The sequence below is a fragment of the Argiope bruennichi genome, chromosome 11, assembly GCF_947563725.1.
Source record: "Argiope bruennichi chromosome 11, qqArgBrue1.1, whole genome shotgun sequence".
Taxonomy (NCBI): domain Eukaryota; kingdom Metazoa; phylum Arthropoda; class Arachnida; order Araneae; family Araneidae; genus Argiope; species Argiope bruennichi.
Window position 1 is genome coordinate 91,420,997 of NC_079161.1, and position 16,083 is coordinate 91,437,079.

The window sequence follows — 16,083 nt, forward strand, 5'->3', positions numbered from 1 at the left end:
TTGGACATAACCAATATGGCAGCCATATTTTATTTGAGCTTCTTGTCGATATTGTTAAAAGTAAACTTTAGAAATGAATTGCTGACCAAAATTTGTTTCTAAAAATAAAGGAAATAAAATACAAACATTTATATTTTAAACTTAATTTATGTAATAATTTTTTTTATCATAGAATCTTTACAATTTGTGGACAAAAATTTATGATGTAATTTATTTAATTGGCTGATAATTGCATTGTTCAAAATAACCTTTTTTAAAAATGATGGCACAAACGGAAATGAAGTGAATATTGCTTCAGTTATTAAGCCAATACAAAGTACTTCGAGTATTTGTAGTTTCCTACATTACTTAAATCTCGATTAGTTTAAAAAATATTTGAAATTTTTAATTAAAATTTCAACTTTTTTTTTCTTCCTGAAATAGCAAAATTAAACTAAGAAAATTACGACAACTTTTATATTATGTATAAGAAAGCTGTTAATAATTGAAACTTTTGGTTAAAACGATTTTTTTTTCACGCAAGTTCTACTATCAATTTTTTATATGCATTGAAAATCGTACTTAAACTTTTACTGAAAATGTATTGTGAAAGAAAATAGCAAGATAGAAATATTCTAAGTGAAATGTATGCAAAAAGAATAAAATTCACTTACAATCGCAAGTTAGCGTGTTGCAAATTTTAAAATATTTTATTGCAAAAATTGAGAGTGATGCTTGATGGATAATATACGTTTTTCCTCGATAATTTATTATGTAAAAATCCTTTTTTTACTTGGCTGTATTTTAGAGTTTTACATTTGTAAAGTTTATTGTTTACTGTTAATAAAGTTAGTAAATGGTATTTGTTGGTTTGTTTATTTGATACCATTTATTCACTTTATTTCTCTGGTTATTTATTCTTTTAGCGTAGGCATACTACGCTAAAAGAATAAAGTCAGCCTCTCAAGCAGAAACAAGACCTTGCGAGCGAATGAAACACATGTACGTCGGCTGAAGCCACTCTAGGCTATGAGAAATTAACCTACATTTTATCTATTTTTCGCAGAAATTTCAGAGGAAATTGCTTTAACAATACTTTTTCTTTGTATATTTCGTACACGAGAAAGTGATTAATTTTTGAATTCCAAAATTGTATCCTCATAGTTCTTCTAAAGTTTTATATAAATTATGGTGGAAAAAATATAAAAATTTTGTTAATTTTTAATTAATTGAAATTCTAAGAAAAACGTAGAGAAACCTTTGGTATATACTTAATATTTCATATCAAGTATATACCTTTTATGTATTCAGTATGATATACTCGGCGTTGCTCGAGATTAAAATACCTTCATACCTAATTTTTTTACACTAAAATCTATTTTTGTTTAAGAGTTTAAAATACATAATTTTTTTTTTATCGTCTAAAACATTTTTTTTAACTGCACTAAGAAGATCAATTGAATTGACGATTTTTTAAAAATAGATCATTGCGAATTTTCTTCACAAGTTATTAATAATTGTTATAAAACTGTTTCAAATTTCGTAAAATAAGAAAGATTTAATTTTGGAGATAATGAATTAAATGTTTAATTTTTGTTAGTAAAAAAATATAAAAATAACTGAATAATTGTTCGTGATGTAAATTATTAATCGTCTGCTTATAAACTTATCGTTTAGTGTTTTTCCGGAATTCTGCTATTGTATTCTGGCAACAGTTCTTCGAATAAATTCTTTTATAACAATTAAAAACATTTTCGAAGAATATTTAACAAATGGAGTAGCTGCTATTTAATATGATCATTTCAAGACTTAAGAATTTTGATAACAATAACCGAATGCATAAAATCGGTTATTGTAATTATATCAAGAGAAAAGAAATAGAATACTTCTTATCTAGTTATAATTTATTTCAAAACTGTAAGAAACAGTTAATAAATTATTAAAAAATTGGTAATTGTTTCTTATTGACTACTATTCCTTAAGAGTTCACGTACAACTTATCAGTATTTGTATTATCGATTTAAAATTTATTGAGCAATGATTGCGAATTACAAAGTATCAAGTGCTTTATTTTTTTCGACGTTCATTGGTAAGATAGATACATTCGTTCTTGTCAGAACCATCAGTGTTAAGGCAGATTGCACCTAAGGGAATTTTGTATCAATAAATTTAATAATGATTTTTTATTCACCTATTTCAATTTCTTTTTGTCTAAACTGTTTACATTTTATAAAATAACCAATTTTTAAAGATTGTGCACAATATTACCCCCTTAGGTGTGTAATTCCGCGCATGTTGCATCGAGCTGAAATATTGTGAATTAGAAGTAAAAGCACTATTTCTGATGAATTCTGTAAACAGAAATGTAAATATGAATTTTCAAAAATTATTTGTAAATTTTTTAAGTAATTTTCTACTTTTTTCTTTAAATCAGCAACATAGTCAATAATTGCCGATGTGAACTTTTTTTTAATGATATGGATCACTTATGGAAAATCCCTTTTTAAATATGTCACATATAGTTTTCGAGGCATCTATAAAATTTACAAAATACTCATCAAGGTTACAAGGTTTTTTTTTTTTTTTGTACGGAATAATGCCGTGCGACAATTTCCATGCTGCATGGAAGTTACCAAGAATTTATTTATTCAATGAACATTATTTCGAATCAAACTGGGTAAATTGATCCAAAAATTGGTCCATTCTAATGGAAAACGCCATGTATGATAGTATTTGCAGATGCAAGTTGCTTTTATTGCTTTGAAAAAGAGTTATACCTTAAAAATTGAAGGCCGAAATTGTAAGGAAAATTCGATATCTTTCAGTATTCGATAATCTATCTTCTATTTGTCATCTATCTTTTTTTTTTATATATACATCGATATCTATACTTATTATAAAGCTCAATATGTGTGTGTGTTGGCGCTCTACAGGCCAGATCATTCAATCTACAGCTACCAAATTTGGCACGTGTACACCTTGGAGGCAGGAAATGTGCACCTCGGGGATATTTTTTCGAATTTTTAATTAGAATTTTATTTATTTAAAAATTAAACGAAATTTTGGCTTGTTTCTGCTATAACTTCCGAAAATATTACCGCACAAAAAAGATTTTTACATCAAGTTAAAGATTAAAAATTTATCTTTTAAGTGATACCAATGTTTTAACCTTAAAATTAATATTTTTAATTAATTTTTAAATAAATATTTTAACTATATTTTTCAACAATTTTTTTTCGTACAAAATAAAAAATTCATGGGAAAAAATTAGCTTTTATCAAAGAGTTGCCATCACATTGATTAAAGCTTAAATTAAAAATAAATTAAATCTTTTTGGAAATAAAATCTGCAAAAATGAAGCACGTGTCTGTAGGAAATGAAACAAATGTGAAATATTATTTTTTCTAAAAAATAAATTCAAGAAAAATTATTTTATGATCTTTTACACTATCTATATTATTTATCCAATAAATCAGTTTTATTTTAAGGCAAGTTTTGTTTAATATGAAGAGGATATCCATTCAAATCAGGGCCACACAGCTAATTTGTAAACCTTTAGTAAAAGACACAGATCTGCTAAAATGGTAAATGATTATATTTTATGTAACTTGATTCAATAAATGCTCTAATAAATAACGAATTTTTGATTTTACAGAAAGTTTTTGCTGTGGAAATCACGTTTAACAAAATGTTCTTGAAACACTAATATTTTAAATAAAATGAGTTAATTTCCAATCAACTAAATCAATCACTTAAACTGACTTAAGTTGGAAGTTTTACCGGAAATGACAACAAATTAGGAAAAATATATATTGTAAATTGAACGAAATGATCTAAATAACAGTATAAGTTTGGTATTACTATCAAAATTTAAAGATTAAAAATGTTTTGCTTGAAAAACTATTAAGAGACAAGTTACTTAAAATATTTAATTGAAAATTGTAGCGAGCGGTAATACTGGCGAACCGGCTGGTCGCCAAAGGCGGCTAATATTTATAATAAAGCTGTATGTGTGTGTTGGCGCTTTACATATCAGACCTTTTGAGCTACAGCTACCAGATTTGGTACATGTAAAACCTGGGAGTTCGAAAATGTGCACCTCGGGGCGATTTTTTTTAAATTTTTAATTAGAATATCAAGTAATTAAAAATTAAGCGAAATTTCGAGTGTTTTTCGCGATAACTTAGGAAAATAGAATCGCACAAAAATGATTTTTACATCAAGTTAAAGTTTAAAAAATGATCTTTTCAATGATACTAATTTTTTGACACATAAATTAAATTTCTATTTTTAATGAATTTTTAAATTATATTTTTCAACAATTTATTTCGCACAAAATAAAAATAATATTTAAACTGCACGAGCGCGTTAAGTGTAAATGGGGAATAATTAGCTTTTATCAACGAGTTGCCACCACATTAACAGAAGCTCAAATTAAATATATCAACTGTTATTGCAAATTAAACATATAAAAGTGTAATTTTCAGCACGCGTATGTATGAAATGAAATAAATAGGAAATATGATATTCAAAAAATAATAAATGCTAGGCAAAGTTTTCGATGATTTTTTTGCAATATTTACATTATTAATTCTATAAATCTTAAGGTTTCTTTAAGGCAAACATAGTTTAATATGTACAAAATAATCACTAATCAGCGCCCATCAGGTAATTTGGGGCATACATAACAAAATGGTCTAAATGAAAACAATTATATTTTATGTAACTTGAGTCAATAAATGCTTTGTTGAATTACGAATTTTAAATTTTTATATAGATCCTCTGCACTGTGTATCATATTTAACAAAATATTTTACAGACGTTAATATTTTAGACAGAAGAAGTTGCTTTCCGATCAACTAAATCGATCATTAAAATTGATTGATTTAGGAAAATTTGAATATCATGATTCCATAAAAACGGGCAATGTCAGATCACGTCATCGACCGTCTTAAAAAAGATACGCCAATCTTCTGTCAGGGTTTCTCGACAGTGATTGGCCCATGATTATGAAAATGTTGATTATTCTGAAATTATAATATTCTAACTTCATAAATCGGTTGAATTTGATCGTTGAAAGTAGAAACGTTTATTTATTTGTTTAAAAGCTGGAGTGTCAAGAATATTTCACAGAATATGATTCCTTAGGACTCTCTAAAATATATTTATTATAATATATATATATATATATATATATATATATATATATATATATATATATATATATATATATATATATATATTATTAAAAGTATATTTATAGACAGATTTTGAAATATTACTATTGACGTCATTTAAATCCTTTTGAAAGTAAAACTAAAAACTGAATTTTATGATGAATCTGAGAAATATTAGTTGAATAATTCTTTGTGATATAGAAATTATAAAAATTATGTTGTACACATAAGATTTCAATGACGAACGACTCTGATTTCAATTCTCATATTTTTGCTTGGTTTCTATAAAAAAAATGTTTTTATATTAATTGCAATTTAATCATTTCCATTTTAATTTAAAGTTGGAATTCTTCGGGCGCCGATAGAAAATTAGAAATAAGTACTACAATGAACAAAACGGCTTAAAACCTACATAATAGTATGAGTAAATTATGTGACTATCAAAATTTGAAGCTCAAAAATATTTTGCTGAAAAAGCTGTTCAGATATCAAGCTACATAAACTATTTAATTGAAAATCTTAACGACCATTAATACTAGCGAACCGGTTGGTTGAGAAAGGCGACTAGTACGTGTAATGAAGCTGAATATGTATGTATGCCGGTTGGCGTTCTATCGGCAGACAGTTTGAGCTACGAAATTCGGCATATGTATACCTTTTAGGTCGGAAATGTGCACCTCGGAGCTATTTTTAAAATCTTTTTAATTAATTAAAAATTAAGCGAAATTTCGGGGGTTTCCCTCGATAATTTCCTAAAATATCCCACAAAAATAATTTTTACATCACGTTTAAGTTGAAAAAGTTGTCTTTTTAACGATATCATTGTTTTAACTTATAAATTAAATTTAATGAATTATTTAAAAAAGTATTTTATACTTATTTTTCAACAAGTTATTTCGCATAAAATAAAATTTAAATTTAACTTGCTCGAACCCTTTAGATGTGCATGGAAAAAAGTTAACTTTTATCAGCGTGTTGCCATTACGTTGACAAAAACTAAAAATGAAAGATTAAATTAACGCTTAGTACAAACTAAACCTTGGAAAATGTAATTTAAAGCACGTGTCTGTATGAAATGTGGTATCTTCTATAAAAAAATAAAAGTGAGAAAAAGTTTTCTGCGGCGTTTTAAAATAGCTATATATCATTAATTCAATTTTATTTAAGGCATACATAGTTTAATATATACAGAATATTCACTCTAATCAAGGCTCAACTGCCAATTTCTAAAACTTCATTAATTGGCGTATACATCTAATAAAAAATGGTCTAAATGAAATAAATAATCATATTTTATGCATTTATGTTATGTTCTGATGAATTACGAACTTCGAATTTTTATACAGATCCTCGGTTTTGTGAGTCATGTTTAATGAAATATTCTCGAGACACTAATATTTTAAATAAAAAAGTTCCACTCCTTTGCAATTAAAACAAATTGAACTGAAAATTTGAATGTCACTATTCTATCAAAAACATGCGATCCAACTTTCCACCGACCGTCTTGAACAAAATACGGACTGTTTGCATAAAATAATTTAATTGTTGAGTGTTCTAAAATAAAGATGATCAAAATTTCATAACTTTGCCATTTTTGATCTCAGAAAATTGAAACTTTAGATTGTCAAAAATTTTTTATTGAATATGATTTATAGGATCGAAGGGCTGTGTAAAATTAAGACTTCACAATTGTTTCAAAAGTATCTATTTATTGATTGAAATAATATAAAATATTATTTACGGCATTTAAATATTTTCCAAGGTAAAACTTAATTTCATAGTGAATGAAAAAAATTTTGACTGAATAATTCTCGAAAATATTGCATAAATTAAGTTTATCAATTTTTATTTTTCTTGGCGAGTTGGTTTTAGTTGGTTAATAAAAGTACCTATATTTCAGTTAAAGCCATTATAATTATCTTATTATTACAATATTTTTTATTACAGTATGCTCTCATTAATGCTGCAGGCATCAAACCAAAATTGATCATGAAATTCACAAAAGCTTTGGAATTACGAAATTCATTTTTAAAAAAATACAGCGTCTGGAAATTTTTAAGCTGATCATTTTTATATGTATAATGTTGCCATTAAATCTTTCTCCTCCTTTATTTTTATTTATTTAGTTTTATTCAAGTGTTTAACCTTTGCTCCATATGTATTTAAACAGTTTCGTACTGAGGTAATAAAAGAAAAGTGAAAGATTTACTTCATTTTTTCAAAACTGGCAACATACATTGTTGATGTTAGAAGCAACTAAAATCAGGAACTTGAAAATCAATTTTTACCTCCTAACTTCGAAGCGGTTGCAGGTATCGAAAAGCTTTAAATAAAAAAAGTTGTTCGCCTTAATGAAACGCTAATTCCATTTTTACCACAGAAGTAACTGCTATTTTAAAAGCTTTATCATTTATTTCAAATTGTTCTGCAGATAACTATATAATATACACTGATTCACTGAGCGCTTCGGAATCCCTATTTTTACATGCTCGCAGCCATCCTTTTCTTTTCAATATTTTAAACTTGTATGTCAAATTTATCTGGAAAGGCTTTCAAATTATTTTATGCTAGGTTCTTGCACATGTGAGAATTCCGAGAAATGGAACGGCTGATATGGCAGCCAAATTGGCTTTTACTTTCCTTCTAACAGATTCCTCTTTCCGATTACAAGAAATATATGTCACATTTTGCGTTCTAAATGGCAAAATGAATGGGATGCACAGATTTATAATAAGCTTCATACAATTAAGCCTACAATAGATCTCTGGCCCACTTTGCACAACAGAAAACTGGACACAATTTTAACTAGGCTGAGGATTGGGCACACTTACATGTCTCCCACCGACATTTGTTGATGGGAGACCTAACACCACTTTGCTCAATATGTGACAATCCTATGTCTATCATACACATTTTGGTAGAATATCCACGGTTTCCTGTACAGCGTCTTGCATATTTTCAGAAATCTCAGCCTGATTTGGGCGAGCTGCTTTCCAAAACTCCGCATGTAAACCTTTTTAATTTTCTAAAAAACGTTTATATATATATATATATATATATATAATCATTTATAAACATTTGACGCGTTTTTTAGTACAGTACCATACCTTACAACATTGATGCGCATTTTCAGGACTCATATTTTTGCACTTTTAGACATTTGATTTTGTAGACATTCCAAGTTTTAATTTTATTATAAATTGATATAAATATTTTAATTTCAGTATTGTGGCGCAGCTTAGCCAAAGATGACTATTGTGCCATAAAAATTCAAACTCAACTCCATTCTGAAACACATTGCATCATTTTGTGAAACTTTCAATCTCAAAATTTGTTGTAGTTGATGGTTCTCCCCTAGTGCTCAGTGGCCTCAATATCTGTACGTGCATTCTCAAATTATTTGCATCATTTGGCGATAGCTTCGAGTGACATTGCATTTCGACGCATAATTCATGCAAATTTCAGTGTAATATAACCTTTTTCGCCTGCCAAATTAGAATCACTGCACAGAACTTCTTCCAATTTGAATGCCACTTGCAGCTATCGAGACATGTTTACAACTGATTATAAGACAATCGAAAATATCCGCTTAAAAGTCTGTACATCACACGATATAGATAAATGTGTTGCCACAAAATTTCTTTAAACTAACCTTCCATTGCAAATTTTTGCGAATAAGTACTATTAACTGTTTGATTGATATACTTATACTGATTCATTGTTGAAAGATAGATCTTATAATTTTTTTGTTTGTTTTTTCTTTCAGGTAATTGCCTGCTTTCAAATCAAAAATAGAAAAAAGAAACTGGAGCTACTGATGAAAGTAATAGCAGCGGTGACGAATTCATAGAAAACAAACTATTATAGTGCGATAATTTTCTCAGAGATGAATTATTTTTTTAAAAAAAGTATATTATATTTTTGAGAGATATAAAATCAAATATACTACTTAAATTAAAATCCAGATATATCAAGTTATCATTGCAGATATCACTTACTTTGAATAACTGTCATTCATATAAAACTTTATATCGATTCTTTGATGACCATGGAGAAGCGACCGAACTTTGTTCTGAAGCTGTCACTCGAAGAAATGGCACTCAGAAGGGTGGTTGCTAATGTGTGCAATGAAACTGATGTTTTTGCTTCGAATGATATCTTCCAAATCGAATCTATTAATACTCGGGAATTTGACGTAATATGCGAACCGGCTGTTGACCAGATTAAAGATAAAGTGTCGCGACTTGTTTTACCTGAATTGCTAAAGAAGAGAATGGCACACTTAGTTAAACCTCTTCTTATAGAAATATTTGAATGGAAAATATTCCACGGAAAATTTTTCTTCAATTCAGATGAACATTTCGATGCGAGTATTTTAAAACTAATGTGTTGGACATCTGTAGGATCGGTTGATTATCAAAAAACGGCGGAAAAGCTTGCACGTGCTGAAACGTTACACGTTGTGAAACGATATGAATTGGCATGTTTGCATTGTTTAGTGGACCACATTCCAATTCTCTGGGAAGAACTCCCTGACGAGGTTAAGAGAGCGGAGCTTGCAAGATATCCTACTCTAGGCAGAGATACGTATTTGGAGTATTACTGGGCTCAGTGTCTGAAGGGTAAAGACTCTGATATCAATTCTACATATTTAAAGGATATCTCCTTTACGAAGGACGCCTTTGAATTTGCAGCGCGCACGGGGAATGAATCAGCAACTAAATTTTTTTTTCAAAAACTAAGCAATGGAAAGCAAGACTCATTTGTATTTAGAACAATCCACTTTATCATTGCTGAACGCTGTCGAAATCTAACAAGACAATCTTCCGTCTTTTCGAAGAGAAAGCTTTCAAAAGTGTTATGCTATTTGCTATCCACGATGAGCTCCGAACATCAGGTGCAAGCTTTAAAGGCGTGTCGTTGCGAAGTTTTGTGTTGCTTTCTGGACTGGCCACTGCAGGACCTTTTCTTGGACATTGCAGCAATCATCTGGACTTTCCTTCCTGAAAGCAAGTATGATTATTTACTAGGACATATTACTTCGGTTGTTAAAGAGTCCGGTTACTATTTTCCGAATTTGATTCAGGAATTTTTTGTCCGCAGTCCTGTAGATTTTAGAAAACACTTTCTCCGTAAGCTACATTGTTTCGTTTCTGAATTTTCCTATGTTGAAGACACAGAAACTCTCCAAATAATTTTTAGAAACGTAGACCTTGGAAACAGAACGAGACTTGTCTCCGGTCTCTGGTTTCCGAGACTTTTGAAAGATCTTATGAGAAGAGACAAAGGACATTTAGTTAAACTGTGCATTCGCGAAACTTCGCTGTCTGAAGAAGAGAAGAAGATCCTGAAGGAGAATGTTGCGAGATTCTCCTCGAGGACTTGCAGTGAATTGGAAAATTTCTTTGATATCCTTGACAAAACCGGAGCAACTGAGCTTCGAATATCATTCGATGGCCGAAATTAAGCCTTTTTTATTTGCCAATTTGTTTTGTTCCATGACGTTTAAATTTTAAATATGTTGCTGGCAGAGTGAATAAATAATATCTTGCGGTAAATTGGAAAAAAAAATTCCTTGAGCTTGACGAAACCGCAGCGACTGAGCTTCGAATATCATTCGATGGCTGAAATTAAGCCTTTTTATTTACCAATTTTTGTTTATTCCAAGAAATGTAAATTTTAAATATTTTACTTACAGAGTGAATAAATAATGAATTTTCGTTATTTAATAAAATCTCTACAATCTTAACAATATTTTATCCATGAAATTTAAAGAAAAATTGTATATGCATATCGATTATTATTATTATTGAGATTATTATTATTACTATCGGAAATACTAGAGATGGTTAAAAAATACTCTGGCGAAACATTAAAAAATAACTTACTAAGAAAGTGAAGTTTTTCTTAGCCTCGTCGTTCTAACTTTTTTTATACATTATCTGTCGAAATCCTGTTCATGTGTTTTTATGAATAGTTGTTGGAGATTTCGAAATTTTCATTTTAAATCTGAATTATGCAGTTGAAAATTTTTTATTAGCTTTTTTTCGACAGTAGTGCAAAACTTATAATTATTTAATCAGTTGTTACTTACATTGTTCAAACTTGCGTTTTGTGAAACAAAAGCAAAAAGTGTAAGTGTATTGCTTTCCAAGCATTATTCTTTTCTGTATAATGTTTGCAAACTTCTTTTCATACTTTTATACTGGAATTCATACTTTCCAGCAGTATGTTTCTTTGACCAATATAGAGTTTTTGGGGCTTCAGTAGAGATTCCCTATAATATTTTAATACCGGTTTGTTTAAAAAAAAACAACAACACTGATATTACATCTTTTAAAAATGATTCCTGAAATAGCAAAGCAAGGAAAGTAACCATAAGCACATTTGTGCAATGCGTAAGAATATTTCTGTTCAAACGAACATTTTATTTATTTTCTTTGTTTATTGTGTAAGCAGCAAAATTGCAGAATATTATAATCTTTTTCGCCGGCAATCATAATTAATCAATTAAATATAAATAATACTAGGAGTATGTCTGTGTTTTTTCTCCTCTGTATGATATTTCATTTCAAAAATTTTCAATTTGTCCAGTTGGCATCAAAAACGCCATTCATACACTGCTTCCTTGGTGATTTTTAATTAATATGAGTGCACAAATGTTTTGTCCCATTGGCATCACAAGTGGCCTCTATCCCCTTCTTCAGTAGCGGTTTTTCATAAAGGCATCAGGAGTGGTCACTTCAGACCTAGAGGGGTGTCAAAATCTATTCGATGCAAATTGCTGTGCTTAGCCGGCACGTTTTTCTTTAAAAGATATTTTTCTCTTACGTTTTTTTAAGAAAAGAAAGGAAAGGATTGAATGAAAATATCAATATTTAGAGAATGGGGAAATAAAAACAACTGAAAACACGGATGAAAATAAAATATGCTAGACTAATAAATAATTTTAAAGCAGAGATATTCAGAAAGAAGTATATTCATACATAAGAAATATGCGAAAGATTTAGCGGTGTATAGCTATTTTTTAAAAAATTATATAGCATAGTCAGTAACAAAGTATATTCTCTGTACAAATGGGGGAAAATAAGCGTCATTATTATTATAGGGATTGTCTTCAAAATGGAAAACTAATATTACAAAACAAGCATAAAGGTGAAATTAAAAACGCAAATAAATTTTGTTTTCATTACTTTCTTACCATTAATTTATTTTATTGAAGAGGGACCTCAAAATAATTCAAAGTTTGTGGCCTCATGTTTTCAAAATCCGCTACTGGCCTCATCCTCTACGTCACCACGCCACTGTATGCAAGCTTGTCATTCAGTTTCTTTATATTTTGAAAATGAATCTGAAATTTTACCTGAAACATATGTTGTAAGAAATATTCTCAAAAAATTCTTCTAAATTCTACGAAAATAAAAGAAAAAAATATTTTCAGTAAAATGTAAGCAAAAGTAGAAAATTCATTTTTATGTCATAAGTTATTATATGCCAAATTTTAAAACATTTTATTGGGAAAATTTAAATTTACACTTGATAAATAGTATGTGAAGTTATATATTTCGTGAAAATTTATTATGTAATAATTATGTTCTTTATTGATCATGTTGTTTTGTAAAAATATTTTTTTACTGCCTAATAAAGTTTCTTGATAATACTTGTTGGTTGATTTAATAAGATTTATTAACCCCTTATTTGGAACAATTACTCAGAAACAAATGTTTTTATTTGCACCCATGGGAGATTTGTAATCTCAAGTTCCATACTTGGGTATTATAAGCAAGCCTTCTATGCAGATGCCTGTGTATTAATTTTTAAAATAAATTAATAAACAGAAATTTCTAAGAATTAATTAATGAAATTATCGTAAAACACGTAAATATATTAAAAGTCGTAAATCGTGTAAGTTATACCATTTATAACTCAAGAACGGCTGTTCCGATTTTAATCATATTTGACGTTATAATAATATAAGGCAAAAAAATTCAATAATATTTATATATACATTCTGGTTTGTTCTCTTGAGTCAAGCACCTTCTGATATACAACATTTTTTTGTTTTGTTGTCAGGCGCAAGAACAATTAAAGCGGATAGTTTACCAACACGTGAAGATGCCACATGTAATTGACCATCAGAAAAACATGAGTTTTCTAGATTCAGACAATAACTCGACGATTTGCTTTGTGATTTGTTAATCGTCATTGCGAATGCAACTCGAATTGGAAATTGAATTCGTTTAAACTCTAAGGGCATATCGCTTGGGATCATGAGAATCCTCGGAATGAGAACTTCCTCATCTTTGAATTTTCCTTTGAGTATGGTCGCGTGAATTACCAAACGCGTTACATTGCATAGTTTTGGTTTGCTTAGGTTTCGAAGCATCATGAGCACCGAGCCAACCTTCAGCTGTAAATTGTGCGGTGGTGAGCCAGGCATATCCAAGGAGTTTAAAAATTCAGATGGATAGTTGGTGAATTCGTTTTTGTTTGTTACACAGTTAATAGATTTGTACGAATGCAGAGTACCAACGATTTGATTCTGAATTACGAAGTTTAAATCATCCACGTCTTTGTTCTTAGCCGCCAAAATAGCTTGCTCACTCAACCATTTAGGATTTTTGTAGTTATCAATTGTTCGGGAACACTTTGTTAATGAGCTCATCTTTCGATGAAATGAAATTTCAAAAATTCCGAGGAAATGGAAGCAATCCACTCGATTCGTCGACAGGAACACGGCCATTACCGATAGTCAACAATTGCTTGGAGAAATCTTCAGCAGATGGATCGTTCAACACTGCAACTCTTATGTTTGTTGTCAGTTGAAGTTTCTTCACATAGTCCCACAGATTTGATGATTTGAGGCAAGTGTTTATTTCATCGGCAGCAGTCGATCTTTCAATGACTGGCAGTATTTAGCGGAAATCGCCAGACAGTAAAATCATTGCGCAGATCTTTCAATGTCCGGCCAAATGCTTCCAATACGCGTTTGTGCGCCATCGTGCATTCGTCCCATATGATGATTTTAGATGCTACTAAAATTTTGACCATTGCGGACTGTTTCGAATTGTTACATGTCACTTGTTTAGAATTTTGTAGGTTTAACGGCAACTTTAACGCTGAATGAGCCGTACGCCATTCTTCCAACAATGTGGTCGCTATGCCAGAAAAAGCAACTGCTACCGCAATGTTCGATCCCACACGAATATTGCCCAAAAGCAATGATATGAGGAATTGTGCAATCGTGTAGAAACGCTGCTCGATTCAAATCAACACTTGAAGCATCGCGCCGAAGATTATCTCACTGTTGTAATGATTCAGCTTCTTCCTGGGTGACCACTGTGACATTCCTTTTTCCCACACTCGATAATGTACATTCCGGGCCATTCTTCATCAACGAAACTCCCACAGTGTTAAGTGCCTCCAGATTGCCAAATGGAAGACCCTCCTTTTAAGTACGGTCATCTGGCCATTTAGTGCTAATCCAGATAAGGAACCACACGTGCGTTTCCCAGGGAAATAAATCGTGTCTTCGAAAGGCGACAGTGTCAAACACTCCAGATGTCCTGCATTTTTCCCATGGTGGAGGGTGAATCATCAATGGACATTTTCCCACGGGCGACCAGAGACGATTGAGGTTGTTCTGAACGGTGATTGGGTAACAGGGAGTCTGAGAGGAAAATAAAAGGTGAGATTTTTCGGAAGAAGACGGAGAGAAGCTACGTGTGAATCAGGGAGAGGAGCTTCGTGTGAACCAAGGAGGAGAAGCTTCGTGTGAATCGGACTTCTGCGTAGAATTCCACCCGAAGAAAATTCGGTGGATCCCGAGAGCTACCCCCCGGAGTAGCCTAAGACGCCAACAGCCTGTTAGCTGTTCTTGTAAAGTTGTTTCCTTCGAAATGGTTCGAGGAACTATTCTTGTGTAATTTTCTTGTTGTAAATAGCATCATTCATTTAACCTAGATTAGAAAGAGTTGTTTTTATGTAATAAAGCTGTAAATAAAAAAATTTGATCATATCGCTACCTGTTTTTGGATCGAGACTTTACACTGTTGATCTCTACGTCGAACTCGACGATTTCTCATTGCCAACCAGGCCCTTTCACGGGCTTCCTCTCTTTCCTCTTCTGGTTGAAAAGCTCGAAGCCGGGCCATACTTTCACAGCGCTCTTCGCGTGCGTTTTCTCGTTCTTCTTCGGTGGATTGATTCTCAATGTTCCGAAGCCTAATTGCATTGCGGGTTTGTTGGGAAAGGTTAGAACTTCTGTATCGCGACATAATAATATAAAACAAAGAAACTGACCGGTAGCCTAAAAGTGCTTTCACAACAAATCACAGACAACATGAAAAAAAAGAAAAGAAAAGACACGGTAGTGACGTGTCAACTCGAGCTGAGCTTAGCTCGAATTTACTCGAGTTGTAATCTCAATCTATTAAAATGTTTTTAATATTGTTACGAAGCTCAGTCATTAAATTGGTAAAAACAAAACATGCGTTCCAATGCTGTTCTGAAATGCCTGACTAATGCATTATGCTCATGAAGTAATTGTTGCAAATCATGGAGAATTGCTTCTTTTCATTGTTGGGTTGATCTCTTCCCGTCGATCAAGTTGTTCCTCCATATTACCAATGATGTATATTTGCAAGAATTTATGCTGTGCATCTTCAAGAGGTAGCAATGATGCAATTTGATGGTGAATCTGACGAAAACGAAATCAATATTACTCATTTATAATCTCTTTTTTTATGTTAGCATGCCTTATTTATTTTAGAAACAAATACATTGACCTAAATTTTTTCGTCTGCAATTGAAACTACATTTGAGCCGTTTTTCATCTATCAAACAAAACGTATCTTTGAAAGAAAATGAATATTGACTGTCTTCAACAGAAATTAATTGAATGTCAGAAATTAATTGAAATTTATTG

The 16,083-nt window shown here is 30.7% G+C and overlaps 2 protein-coding genes across 5 annotated transcripts in view; one reads left to right on the forward strand and one right to left on the reverse strand.

Annotated features, from left to right (window-relative positions):
- Positions 1-12,720, forward strand: part of LOC129957074 (uncharacterized) — a 29,904-nt gene extending 17,184 nt beyond the window's left edge. For all 4 annotated transcript variants that reach the window (XM_056069212.1, XM_056069213.1, XM_056069214.1 and 1 more), the window contains one exon: positions 8,923-12,720. In XM_056069212.1, coding sequence (XP_055925187.1) covers positions 9,199-10,623 — 1,425 coding nt within the window. In that variant the 5' untranslated portion in view covers positions 8,923-9,198 and the 3' untranslated portion in view covers positions 10,624-12,720. The remainder of the gene's footprint in view (positions 1-8,922) is intronic.
- A 465-nt stretch (positions 12,721-13,185) lies between these two features.
- On the reverse strand, positions 13,186-13,821 carry LOC129956759 (uncharacterized). Its single transcript, XM_056068700.1, has one exon. The coding sequence runs from the start codon at positions 13,819-13,821 to the stop codon at positions 13,186-13,188; it is 636 nt and encodes a 211-aa protein (XP_055924675.1).
- Between the last annotated feature and the right edge of the window lie 2,262 nt (positions 13,822-16,083).

What these genes read in the sequence shown, in the direction of transcription:
- LOC129956759 (XM_056068700.1), bottom strand. Translation starts at nt 13,821, where the DNA reads ATGAGCTCATTAACAAAGTGTTCCCGAACAATTGATAACTACAAAAAT.